The 13,798-nt window shown below is 43.5% G+C and overlaps 5 protein-coding genes across 5 annotated transcripts; 2 read left to right on the forward strand and 3 right to left on the reverse strand.

Annotated features, from left to right (window-relative positions):
* Window positions 1-269: 269 nt before the first annotated feature.
* Window positions 270-2,045, reverse strand: BRETT_002405 (uncharacterized protein; the record flags this gene model as incomplete). Its single annotated transcript, XM_041280935.1, has 1 exon — window positions 270-2,045. The coding sequence occupies one exon, from the start codon at window positions 2,043-2,045 to the stop codon at window positions 270-272; it is 1,776 nt and encodes a 591-aa protein (XP_041138726.1).
* Window positions 2,046-3,728: 1,683 nt separating this feature from the next.
* Window positions 3,729-6,289, forward strand: CDC48 (AAA ATPase cdc48; the record flags this gene model as incomplete). Its single annotated transcript, XM_041280936.1, is given in 2 exon segments — window positions 3,729-4,467; window positions 4,485-6,289. The coding sequence occupies 2 exon segments, from the start codon at window positions 3,729-3,731 to the stop codon at window positions 6,287-6,289; spliced, it is 2,544 nt and encodes an 847-aa protein (XP_041138727.1).
* A 1,588-nt stretch (window positions 6,290-7,877) lies between these two features.
* Window positions 7,878-8,870, reverse strand: BRETT_002407 (uncharacterized protein; the record flags this gene model as incomplete). The annotated part of the gene is made up of 1 exon (XM_041280937.1): window positions 7,878-8,870. One exon carries the CDS (start codon window positions 8,868-8,870, stop codon window positions 7,878-7,880), a length of 993 nt encoding a protein of 330 aa, XP_041138728.1.
* Window positions 8,871-10,883: 2,013 nt separating this feature from the next.
* BRETT_002408 (uncharacterized protein) lies at window positions 10,884-12,257 on the forward strand (the record flags this gene model as incomplete). The annotated part of the gene is made up of 1 exon (XM_041280938.1): window positions 10,884-12,257. The coding sequence occupies one exon, from the start codon at window positions 10,884-10,886 to the stop codon at window positions 12,255-12,257; it is 1,374 nt and encodes a 457-aa protein (XP_041138729.1).
* A 371-nt stretch (window positions 12,258-12,628) lies between these two features.
* BRETT_002409 (uncharacterized protein) lies at window positions 12,629-13,651 on the reverse strand (the record flags this gene model as incomplete). Its single annotated transcript, XM_041280939.1, has 1 exon — window positions 12,629-13,651. The coding sequence occupies one exon, from the start codon at window positions 13,649-13,651 to the stop codon at window positions 12,629-12,631; it is 1,023 nt and encodes a 340-aa protein (XP_041138730.1).
* Between the last annotated feature and the right edge of the window lie 147 nt (window positions 13,652-13,798).

Below are 13,798 nucleotides of genomic sequence, written 5' to 3' on the forward strand. Positions count from 1 at the left end.
ATGTTAATAAAAGATTGCTGGAAAGAATTCAGTAGCCGATTGGTCGAGCTCGGTAGAGTATGCAAGTAAATCCAAGGAGACTAAATGAAACGGAACAAACATACACAACACACAAAACTTTAAATGAAGGACATATATTAGAAAAGTTAGCACAATACAAAGGATGCCGAACAGAGAGTTCAAGCATCCTTATCATCTATAAAGTGATTAATGTAAATAGAAAGTATTACTTATCAACATTGGCCAGATAAGGTAGTAGCAAAGCTGCCTTAGACACTGGTAAGCACATCCGTGCCATCCACTTTTTCTGGATCAACACCATGATACTTCAATCTGAAGAATTCATCAAAGTCTTCAACTTCTTGCCACTCCTCAAGCCATTTCTTTTCGAAAATCTTGCCTGAATTGGCACGGGAAGGCCAGATTAGGTTCAACACGAGATAAACTGCGGCAGAGGAGAGATATCCCGTAATGAAAGATAAATCATAAACATATGAAGCTCCAACTGGAACAGTGTGTCCGGTTGCACCAACAAAACCAACAATATTTGGAAGAATACCGCAAATGTAGGCGGCATAGGCCCTGAGGTTGATTCCATGCCAGAAGTAGTACTTGCTCGAGTTATCGGCAACGTACAAATCACGAAGAATGACACAACCCTTCTTGCAAATGTAGTAGTCACAGAAAACAACACCAGCTATAGCTGAAAGGAAAACAGCGTATGCTGAAAGATAGGTAGTAAACATGGAAGAAGAAGTGAGCAAGTTCCAAGGGCAGATGGCAAAGCCAATGAAAGCACAGATAAAGCCACCGCGTCTGATGTTCATGAACTTTGGTAGCAAAGCAGTCATGTCGGTACCTGCAGAGATGGAATTTGCCGAAATGTTGGTACCAACTTGGGCCAACGCAAATCCTAGGGCCACAAAGAAAACACCGGCTCTAGAACCGCTTTTTTCAGAATCCAAAAACCTCTCCAAGACATCAAGTGGGTCCCAGTAAGTTGTACCGTACAAAATTGTGGATGCAGAAGAAACAAGAATACCGATAAGACAGGTGATGGAAAAGCAAATTGGAATAGTCAAGAGCTGGGACCAGGTTGCAGAACGTGGGGTTTTGGACATACGGGTGAAATCGGGATCGTTGATAACCAAAGTGGAGAAGTTGGCAAGCGAGTTCATGGTGGCTTTGATAAAAGTCCATGCAAGCGTTGAACCGTGAACTTTTGAAGGTTGGCGCACGACAGGGCCTGCACCGCCAGCTTTTGCCATGGTCCAGATCAAGAAGCCAAAGGCGGCAAAGGGACAGATGAGAGCTTTGACGGTGAACAAGTGGCGAACGGTGTGAGGATGCATGTAGATAAAAGGGAGCTGGCAAATCCAGAAGATGAAGAAGGACAGCACACCAAAAGAATCAATGGCATCTGAGTGGATTGTGTCGTGGATTCTTGTATCCAAATCGTTGCCAAAGATGGCCTTTAGCATGAGCTGCATGCACTGGCCACCAATGGAACTTTGGACACCAAACCAGACACATGCCATAAAAACACGATTGATGACAGGCCATAGGGAGCCCCAGATGCCAAAGGAAGATCTGCATGAAACAGGGAAAGAAATGTGATAGAAAGTACCGATACGTCCAGCAAGAGTGATGAAGCAACCAACGATAAAGTAGCCAAGCCAAACTGTGCCCCAGGCTGCACCAAAAGACAAGCCTGAGTCGATGGCAGTACTTGCAATTTGCAAAGTGTTCAGGTTGACAGAGTCGGCAAGCCAGAAGCAGACGAAGTTAAACCATGACCATAGTCTTCTCTTCTCCTCTAGAGGTCTAAGGTCCTCATTGTACAAGAAAAGCTGCGAAGAACTAAGGTGCTCCGTACCACGAATCTCCAACAGCTTGATCAACCGATGAAGCTTTCCTATTTGGGCGGGACCCTTCAAGTCTTCGTTTTCCATGGATGAAAAGTCCGTCTCATTCTTTTGGAAATCAGACTCCTCCGAAGACGTGTTCTGCTGAACATCAACGTCAGATTTCTTTGCAGCTGCCATTGCTTACGAAATATGCTTGGTGGTAACTTCTGCCCGTTCAACTATTATATATGGTCGATCTGACCTCTCCCTTAATCAGATGCGGCTACTAGCTCCTTTTAAACTACGAGGGAGAGGGAAAAGGAAGAAATAACAGAAAATAACAGAATATAACAAAAATAGAGGGAAATGGAGAGGAAGAGAGACGCAAACCAAAAGAATACGCCAAGACACCCCTCGAATGGTGATTTCGATACCCTTTTATACTAAAATCAATGTGTGGAAAAGTCTGGCTATCAGGGGAAAATTTTGCAATTGCAATTGTAGCACAAGACCAAAAGCGGGTTTCAACGTGTGTCCACACGGCAATTGCAACCCAGTAATCGGCATTACCTGAGCAAATAATAGAAAAGCACTTTTTCGCAAAGCATATTTTTATTGTTTAAAATTTTTTCGGGATGCTCATCACTCGAAGCGAGAACATCTGGAATTGTGCATTTCGTCGTTGATATTACCAAAGAGGTACAAACTTCAGCAAATTCAATGTTGCAAGAAACGAATAGCGGTCTGTATTGGATACTTGGTAACAGGGATTAAGCGTAAATTATGTTATTTGGGCTCTATGAGACCCTAAAAAGAAGTAAGAAGAAGTAAAAAATCAGCAAAAAAACGTTTTCCAATAAAACAATGCAAATGCACTTTTACTCTCCGTCGGGCCCTCTATTATCTTGGCTGCGCAGAGTGAAAAAAAAGCAAATACAAGATTTAGCCACTATTTACAACTGTCCGCGAGGAGGTACCCTTATCTGACAAGGATGGTTTCTTTCTACTATTATTAGAAAGGTTGTTTTGTTTGTTGATAACGCGTTTAAATAATTCCAGCTTACCATATCAGAATAGATACGTCGACGCGACGGAGTAAAGTTCGACGCAAGCAGAGATTGGGGCATCACATGACTAGTCACGTGGTGATCAGCCACACGAAGTTTGTTAGTGTGGTGGGTGGCGGGAGGCAGAACCTTGGATCATCTTACAGTTTTATATTGATTTATTGATTTTGGATGAATTTCAAGGACTGGCTTTTGTTAGTAAAGGAGAGATATTAGGATATGCGAAACTTTTAAAATTATCTTTGACATGAGCGTGGATGAAATTAATGTAAAGTAGAATAATCCTATCTATTTATTTTGTTTTTTTGATGGTGGGTGTCCTCTATTTTTCTCAAAGCACTCGCCCGCATTACGTATTTGCCCTCACATTTTTTTTTTAGCTTTGATGCCCAACAGTGCACGGCGGGCGGCGATGTTTTGCCGCCATCAAAAATATCGACGTGCATTGAGTTTTTACCACGGGTTTCTGGGAGATTCTTTGGAGTCAGAATCGTAACCTATCAGCATAGTGGGGTGCTGATTTTTTATTTTATTTTATTTTTTTCTGGTGGTGGAGGGAAGAGGGAAGAAAGAAAGGGAAGAGAAATTTGGATTGAGATTGAGATTTGTGATTTATGATTTATATGCATATGGTATTTCCTTCCCTGTTGAGGTGAGTTGATTGGGCAGAAGTATTTTTTTTTTTCCCCTTTCCCACAGATTGCAACGATTGCTTGCTATTCTAGTACAGACTTGAGTGGAATACAGAAGCACAAGCGATTGAGCTAGAAGGAAGGCAAGAAATTTAAGATATACAAATACAGACTTGAGCATTATGGTTGAAGATAAAAAGGACAAGAAGCCACTATTGGATGCATCGGGGGCAGTAGTTGAGCCGGAGGATGCAACAGCAACGGCAATTCTTAGAAGGAAGAAGAAGCCTAACTCGTTGGTGGTGGACGACTCGCCGAACGACGATGCATCCGTGATTTCGATGTCGTCGAAGACGATGGAGAAGCTCCAGTTGTTTCGAGGAGATGCGGTGTTGATCAAGGGCAAAAAGAGGAAGCAGACTGTGTTGATCGCGATGGCGGACGATGACCTAGACGAGGGTATGTGCCGGATGAACCGGGTGTCGCGGAACAACGTGAGGGTTCGTCTTGGGGACGTGATCACGGTGCATGCGTGTGCGGACATCAAGTTTGCGACGAGGATCTCTGTTTTGCCGATTGCAGACACGATCGAGGGGCTCACCGGGTCGCTCTTCGATTTGTACTTAAAGCCGTACTTCGTGGATGCGTACCGGCCGGTGCACAAAGGGGACCACTTTGTGGTTCGAGGCGGAATGAGGCAGGTGGAGTTCAAAGTGGTGGAGGTGGAGCCGGAGGAGTTTGCGATTGTGTCGCAGGACACGATCATCCACTCGGAGGGCGAGCCGATCAGCCGTGAGGAGGAAGAGAACAACTTGAACGAGGTCGGGTACGACGACATTGGGGGTTGCCGGAAGCAGATGGCACAGATCAGGGAGCTTGTGGAGTTGCCCTTGAGGCACCCGCAGTTGTTCAAGGTGATCGGTATCAAGCCACCGAAGGGGATCTTGATGTACGGCCCACCGGGCACGGAAAGACGTTGTTGGCCCGGGCGGTGGCGAATGAGACCGGGGCGTTCTTTTTCTTGATCAATGGACCGGAGATCATGTCGAAGATGGCCGGAGAATCGGAGTCGAACTTGAGAAAGGCGTTCGAGGAGGCGGAGAAGAATGCGCCTGCGATAATCTTTATCGATGAGATCGACTCGATCGCACCAAAGAGGGACAAGACGAACGGCGAAGTGGAGAGAAGGGTTGTGTCGCAGCTTTTGACGTTGATGGACGGCATGAAGGCGCGGTCGAACGTCGTGGTGATCGCTGCAACGAACCGGCCGAACTCGATCGACCCGGCACTCCGTCGATTTGGTCGTTTCGACCGCGAGGTGGACATCGGGATCCCGGATGCGACGGGACGACTCGACATCTTGCGGATCCACACGAAGAACATGAAGTTGGCGGGCGACGTGGATCTCGAGACGATCGCCCAGCAGACCCACGGGTACGTGGGAGCCGATTTGGCGTCGCTCTGCTCGGAGGCAGCCATGCAGCAGATCCGTGAGAAGATGGACCAGATCGATTTCGAGGAGGAGAACATCGACACGGAGGTTTTGGACTCGTTGGCCGTGACGATGGACGACTTCAAGTTCGCGTTGTCGAATTCGAACCCGTCCGCTTTGCGTGAGACCGTTGTTGAGAGTGTGAATGTCACCTGGGAGGACATCGGAGGACTTGATGGCATCAAGCAGGAGCTCCGGGAGACCGTCGAGTACCCGGTGATGCACCCGGACCAGTACACGAAGTTCGGGCTTTCGCCGTCGAAAGGTGTGCTTTTCTTCGGGCCTCCTGGAACCGGTAAAACCTTGCTTGCCAAGGCCGTTGCCACAGAGGTGTCTGCCAACTTCATCTCTGTCAAAGGTCCCGAGCTCTTGAGTATGTGGTACGGAGAGTCTGAGTCCAACATCCGTGACATCTTTGATAAGGCTCGTGCTGCGGCTCCCACGGTGGTGTTTTTGGATGAGTTGGATTCGATCGCCAAGGCCAGGGGTGGCGATATGGGCGATGCTGGTGGGGCATCTGATCGTGTGGTGAACCAGCTTTTGACCGAGATGGACGGCATGAACTCAAAAAAGAACGTGTTTATCATCGGTGCCACGAACCGGCCCGATCAGATCGACCCGGCCATCCTCCGTCCGGGCAGATTGGACCAGTTGATCTACGTTCCGCTCCCTGATGAGGATGCCAGGCTGTCCATTCTGAAGGCCCAGTTGCGGAAGACTCCCTTGGAGCCGGGACTCGATCTTGGAGCCATTGCCAAGGCCACCAGCGGCTTCTCCGGTGCCGATTTGGCCTACGTGGTCCAGCGGGCCGCTAAATTCGCCATAAAGGAGTCCATTGAGGCCCAGAGGCGGGCTGAGGAGGCTGAAAACGCCGCTGAAAAGGCTCGCGATGCCGGTGTCAAGCAGGAGAACGGCAAGAACCAGTCCACGGACGACGAGATGGTCGACATTCAGCAGGACCAGGACCAGAAACAGGACCCGGTGCCTTACATCACCAGGCACCACTTCGAGCAGGCCATGAAAACGGCTAAGCGGTCCGTCACCCCGGCCCAGTTGAGGCGGTACGAGGCGTATGCCCAGCAGATGCAGGCTGCCCGGGGCCAAATGTCTCATTTCCACTTCGATTCCGACGGTTCTGGCAACACTGGCTCCGCAGGACCTGCCGACGGCTCAGCTGCTCAAACTTCTGCCGATGCCTCCGGTGCGGCCTTTGGATCCACTGAGGATGACGATGACGACTTGTATAGTTGATTTGGATTGCTCTATACTTATCTTTCTTTATCTGCTTAATGCGTGCTTCAACTTGTGCAGTAGTACTGTATGAATGTCTATTTACATAGTAATCTATTTACCTCTTACTCCGTACTACTTACCACTTACTTATTTCTTACTTACTTACTTACTTACTTACTTACTTACTTACTTACTTACTTACTTACTTACTTACTTACTTACTTACTTACTTACTTACTTACTTACTTACTTACTTACTTACTTACTTACTTACTTACTTACTTACTTACTTACTTACTTACTTACTTACTTACTTACTTACTTACTTACTTACTTACTTACTTACTTACTTACTTACTTACTTACTTACTTACTTACTTACTTACTTACTTACTTACTTACTACTTACTTACTTACTTACTTACTTACTTACTTACTTACTTACTTACGTACGTACGTACTTTTTACCACTTACTTCTTACTTAATTACTTACCTGCTTTTTACTGCTTACTCACTTCTTACTCACCTCTTCCTTACTTGCTTCATTCTTCATTAGTATCCCACCTCTCACTTAAATACCGCCCACCAACTTCTTCACATGGCTTTCCACTTATTCCTTAAGTATCGCCTTACTACTCCTTACTTATACTGCTTCAATCTCACTTACTTTTTACCTAAATACTTTTTAAATTACCTACTTTATGACTCTCTTACTACTTAATACCATCACATTGCTTACTATACTGTCAAAGTAACCTCCTATTTACTATTTGCTTACCCAAATGCTATCGTAATTGCTTACTTCTTTCTTGATTATCTAAATCCAACCTTTGTGCTTGTTTCTTGCTTACTTATACCACCTTAACCACCTACTTCTTTCTTATTTTTTTTATTCTTATTTGGTTCCTTATACTACCTTAATGACCCACTTGAATGCTGGTTTAATTGCTTGTTTTGTTTAACTCAAATAATCATATACTTCCAACTTACTTACTTTTTGCCTAATTTCCGCCTCAACGCACTTCCCTCTTCCGTATTTCTGCTTACTTAACTAAATATAACATTTATCATCTTCCTTTAAAAGCATGTCCTACTTTTATATAGTGTCTTAAGTACCCACTTCTTTCTTACCTCATTGATAAAAATCGCTTTCCATAATATTTTACCTACTTACTTCCCAAGATACTTTCATTCTACTTAAACTCGTGCATTAGTTTTATATTTCTTGAACACTTCCAATTTATCTCTTCATTACTTGATCACTCACCTCGGTTCTCATTAAAATAAATACTACTCAATATCTGCCAGGAATGCCAAGAATTTACTACGCATGTTATTTCTCTTCCATATATCCAGTATCAGATCAGGGTGAATGATTAAAGAATTATATCATCTTCACTAAAAATATTGCTCCATACACCAAACAATTCGGATATTAAGTGAATATGTGCTACTGATTAGGATACAATCAAAATAAACTTCCACATTCGCTATCTTTGCTGCACATCAAATTCCCAAATCAAACACGTATATTAATATTACCTAGTAAAGACCGTACATAAAACGTAAATACAACAAAATAAAGTGAAATAAAGCAGTAACCTTTCAAGCGTAAGTACTCAACCGAATAGAAGCATCTCTGTTAGCCAACAGGCTATCTTTGCCGGGCCTGTTGTTTTCTTTACCATAACCACTGAGATGAAGTGTCTTTAGCGGTATGTCACCCAGATTTGGCCTCGAGGCTTCATGAAGATGATTTTCGGCGAGTGCACTCGATAAAGTGCTAGAAGAGGTTGCAGCAGAAGACGAAGATGAAATAAGTGAAGGAACAGAAGTAGAAGACAAATCCAGTGGAGAACTCACACTCCGGCGGCTAGAAGATGATGATATCGAAGATTTTCCAAACGAAAAGAGCGGTGGTGTTGGAGAATCGAATTCTTGCTCTGAGGCGATTGAAAGCATAGTAGACGAAGTTTTGAGAGACGAGTGAAGCGATAATGATGACTTGCTATGCTTTAGGTATCTTGATCTTGCCTCCGAGAGTTTGTGCTCATTTTTACGCCTGAGCTTCCACTTGATCGGCTCCAAAAAGTGGCCAAGATTTCTCACGAGGTCTTTATTTGTGATCCGAAGATTTGACCAGCCCAAGTAGTCGATGAGCTCGGCTTCAGAGGCATTAACCTCTTGCATTGAAAGCAGTCCGTTTGTGTACTTGCACCAGTGCTTATTGAGAGGAGAGGAATCGTTCAACACTTTCGCAGCCAAAATGAGAGACGCAAGGAAAATTCTGTGCCTGGTAGTCTCCATTCCGACGGCATCTGGTGGCAAAGTATCCCTGAGCCGTGTGAGATAAACTAGAGAAGCCATTAATGTAGAAGTTGGCACGTTTGAGTGCCGGACGAGTCTCTCGATAAACTTCGAAAGAGTCGGTATTCCATCGGATGGTTGTTTACCTGAAGGAGAAGTAGGTGGTGTAGGATACTGCTGAGCTGGTGAAGAAACCTGAATAACTGAGTTTGTCGTGCAGACCAAGAAATGGATCATCTCTTCGGAAACTGGCTTCCTAACGAAGAGATGAAGTGCTTGCAAGTCCGACATTTTCCTATGAGGTAGAAGTGAATAGATTTTTGTGAGGTGGACAAAATTCAAAGTAGCGCTGAAAGTCCCATATAAAAGAAAAACAAAAAGCTCAAAGGTAAATTGGTCTTGCTTCTTCTTCTTCACTAATGATCGGTCCAAGGTGAAAAAGACGATGAAGAGCGAATGGATGAACAGAAATTAAGGTATTCGGCCTAAGAGATAAACGTTGTGAGAACAAAGTACCCTTATATAACTTTGGAAAAGCCAATCCGATAAAAATTTGAAAGATGGTAGCCGTCTGACGATCTGCATGGTTCTGAACGCAAAAGAATTTCGGTTTAAAGGGGCCCCTTTAAGATGGAGACGTAATCCTGGTGAAGGAAAAGCGCGAATCGTTGACCCAATCCGGTACGCGTCTTTCCAATTGTGGTATAGTGAATACATGAAGAGCGAATTTTTTTTCGCAATTGCAATAAAAATTTAAAAAAAGCACGCGTTTTTCTCAAAGGAGAATTGCAGTGTCGAAGCGCGATTGTGGGCATCCACGTTTGGCAGAAGACAAATTGAAATTTATTCCAGCTACTTTCTCGGATGGCTTTCAATAAGGTGACGGAAGCTTTTCGCAGGTTTTTGTAATGGGCCTGGAATGTGGCCATTTCTACAATGGATTGTTTTCTTGCCTTAACTTCGCACGGTTATATTTCATTTTTAGCACTAGCAATATTGAGTATTTCTCAATACCAGCCGGGGCTGGTCTCATATTAATTAAATAGATACCTACATCTGAAATTTGCTATTTTACTTACATTGAAGTCTCCTTCATCAGGAATGTTGTCTTCAATTTCACCTTCAACACTAGTAGCATTAACATTATTCAATGTAGTTCTTCTCTTGATCTTAAGCAAGCTCCTAACTTATCTCATTTAAGTTAAGCTTTGGTGAATTGCTACCCTGTTCTACAGGGGGTGGTGCGGCATATGTGTACTCCCTAAAAAGACAAATGAAAAAAATGAAAAAAAAATGTAGATAAAGGAGCCAAACGTGATCCGCGTTCATTTATGCGGCCATTATTCCTTGATATCAGCCAATTTGTTCTATGACCAGTTATTGTAAGAAGGATAATAGTACAGGCGTCAGTAGATGAATAATGCTACACAAAAACCTATATATTGCTAACCTGGGGTTTCAATGTATAATTGTATATTTCGAATGGACCAGCTCACTATTGGACGTGCACGGTTATAATGCAATATGAAATAAAGCCAAAATCATGTTTCTTGGCATCATGTTCCGAGCCTATGACTTTTATCCTCTACTCTCACGATTGTAATTGGTTGCTTATCGCTAAAAAAGGTTAAAGTTGCTCAGCATTACTTTCAGTGTGGTTTAAAGACTGGTGGATGTTCAGTTTACGATTAAGACTTAGTTCTTCGATTCTACTTCGTATAAAAGAACACATTTTTATGGGTGTTAGCAGAATGCCGCAGACTAAATTCATATTTAACATGTGATTCATGCTGGTCCTCGACCAGTCCCGGGTTGGCATACTTGCACTGGTGTAAGGGTGTGCGAGCTTTTTTATCTGCCTAAGCCCTGGAAAAATACTGTCTTATAAAATGCAGTTAATGCACATTCCGAAGTTTAAAACCGGTATGGTGCCTGAAGAGGCAAAATATGGCAGATATACGAAATTTGCGCAATATTATTGGCTGGCCTTGCTTTTCACCTACTATCTAGAACAGCTCTTTGATTTATATGGCCATCTGTGTATTTTACCAGGCATATTACCGCATATTTTGCTGATGTATGGGGTGGCTGTATTTGGCGGATTTAGCAGAAAAGAAAAAAATAATAAGGGAAAAGAAAAAAATAAAATAAAATAAAATAAAAAGCAGGGTTCATACAATGAAAGAGAATGAAATAAATAATGACCGAAAACAATTCGAGCATCTGGTTTTTCCCTCCTTTTGCATCCTATTTACATGTTTCTTCGTTGCTAAACACCTTCATTGCAAGAAGCCAACATCTACAATGCCTTCAGAAACTGAACGTTTGCTTGGAAATAATGCGAGGGGTGCAAACTCTACACCTTCCATATTCCAGGTTGTTATCTCTAGAATATACAATGCATTGTACTTAGCGTTATCTTCGTCAGCACTAAACTGGCTTTTGTTGTTTGTTCCACTCGGAGTGTTGGCAGCTTGGTTGCACTGGGGTGCAGTTGCAGTTTTCTCGCTCAATTTCGTGGCTATCATCCCTCTTGCGTCCCTTTTAGCATATGCTACTGAAGAATTGGGAGAAAGCATTCACAACGATTCAATTGCAGGACTCCTGAATGCCACCTTTGGAAATGCCATTGAGGTCATTGTTGGTATTGTTGCGTTGACCCAGAACCAGATTACAGTTGTTCAGGCCTCGATGTTGGGATCTATTCTCTCCAACTTGCTTCTTGTGTTAGGTTCGTGTTTTATTGCTGGAGGAATCAAATACTCACAGCAGGTGTTTAATCAGACCGTTGCACAGACCATGTCATCCCTCCTAGCCTTAGCTGTAATCGGCTTGCTTCTCCCGGCCGCATTTCATGCCTCACTTCCGAAGAAAACGCCAGATTTGGATCGTAAGATCTTGGATTTCTCCAGAGGAAACGCTATTCTCCTCTTGGTTGTTTACTGCCTGTTCCTTTTCTTCCAGTTGAAGACACACGCCTACCTCTTTGCCGACACGGGAAGCACCGATCAGCAAACTGGCACGCCAAACGACGAGGCAGTGCAAGAATCCTCCTCTGATCTTGAGAATCAACAGCAGTCTTTGCCGGTTCCAGAGCCTGCATCACGTGCTTCGTCGAGATCCTCGCACGGCAAAACCCGGGCGGGTCTTGTCATGAGGCCAAAATCCATGTATGACTTGAAAAAAGTGGCCAGACAGGAGCATTTGGGTGCTTCTGAGTCTGTTGCGATTCTTTTCCTCACTACACTTCTGGTTTCCGTGTGTGCCGACTACTTGGTCTCGTCGATCGACGACATCGTCGCGTCCTCAGGTCTTTCGAAGACTTTCATCGGTTTGGTGGTTATTCCAATCGTTGGAAATGCCGCTGAGCATGTCACGGCTATTGTTGTTGCTTATAACAACAAGATGGATTTGGCAATTGGTGTTGCCGTTGGCTCTTCTCTCCAGATTGCCTTGTTTGTCACTCCGTTTATGGTTTTGATTGGCTGGTTTTTGGATGTGCCTATGTCGCTTTATTTCTCCTCTTACGAGACCGCCGTCATGTTTGTTTCTGTTTTCATCACCAACTACTTGATTCTTGATGGCGAATCCAACTGGTTGGAGGGTGCCATGTTGATTTGCACGTATCTTATTATCGGTGTGTCCTTCTACCTTTATCCAGATACGCTCGCCCAGTGAGTGCTTACGTTCTTTCTCTGTATTTACACTTTTGAATCATACATCGGAGTTTTTTTTTAGTTTTTTTGATGTTTATCCTCCTAAATTCTTTTGCTTGCTTTATCCGCAGCATGAGACTGTAAAGTAAAAGTAAGAACATGGCAACGTTCACCATGAAAGAAGATGAACTTCGAAAGTTGTAAAGTAGAATCTTACAAGTCGTACAACCTTGAAGTTGCTTTGTCTCTCATCAAAGCATAAAGGCCGATCTACGTGTATCCATACAAAAAGAATTAGTTATGCCTGTCCTTTTTATTAATTGTCCATTTATACCTGAGCCGAGCTGACTCATCTCTTCGTCAAATACTTAGACTTCAACCAGCTTAACTTCTTCAAAAGCTCCATCTGTAATCGATATTCTCCTGCTTACACCACTCACGCACAAAGTAAAATCCAAGATTGATCACACACGGTAAGCTCAATGTATGCCCAGCAATTGGAAGTGTGTAGTTTGTCTCTCCGAATCCTTGCTCCTCTGTTGGAATAATTAGTTTCTCTGATTCGACTTCCGAAAGACTTTTGCTGTTTTGTGCCAATCTTGGGTATTTGTGGATTAGATCTGCAGTTGGTAAGTATTTCTCACCCTTCCGCATTGAATTGTGAAAGCTGTCCTGAACCCTGAGCAATTTTTCAACGGCTATTTTCATTCTTTTGAGCAGTCTGCTTGATTCGGTTTCTTTCACGTCAAGCAACAGCTTCAGTCTCTTTTCTTTAGCTTCTAGAAGCAACTTCAGAATAAACGCGTTCACGAAGTAGCATAGTCCAATAATATGCCGTATACTCCGTGCAGAACTTTCCTTTTCCTCATCTATACTATTGAGCCTCTTAGTTATTTTCACGCCATACTTCACCAGTTCTATCCAGTCTGTCTCAGATACTCGGTTATTTTTTGGCTTACTTTGTGCTACCTGGCTTTCCAACCCTTTTGTGTACATTTCAGCTGTGAAAAGAAGATATGACTCCAGAAAGCATGCCGATGCTAGCATATATTTCTGCGATTCGAATAAGTTTTCAGCCCTGTGCTTTAGTTTTCTTGCTATATCATCGTGTGACAGACGTTTTTTTTCGGTTTCTGGTGTTTTTTCCAAATTTTTGTGCTCCACGTATATATTTTCGACTCTTAGCTGTGGAATTGAAAACCGTGTGAGTAGTTCTTCCGGGAGTCTGGGGCTCAATAGTTTTGGAAGATTCAATTTCTGGCGCTTTGATTTGAGTATATAATCTTCAGCATTGAGCATGATTGGACGAAATAAATCAATTGGGGGGTCTTTGAAAAGCTGGCCAATAGGTATCAGATATTGAGCTTTTAGCGGTAGCAATATCTTATCGTGAGTTGACTGTCGTCTCTTTGTCATTTATCGGCCGGTAGTTGGAATTATTTACATTGTTGCATTGTTGCTGATTCAGACCATCCAATCCTAAATATGTGTGTACGGATGTGGTGACGAGGACCGACCCGACGGTCACCGTTTGACGATCCGGTGAAACGGAAACGGAAATGG

The sequence above is a fragment of the Brettanomyces bruxellensis genome, chromosome 9, assembly GCF_011074885.1.
Source record: "Brettanomyces bruxellensis chromosome 9, complete sequence".
NCBI classification, from domain to species: Eukaryota; Fungi; Ascomycota; class Pichiomycetes; order Pichiales; family Pichiaceae; genus Brettanomyces; species Brettanomyces bruxellensis.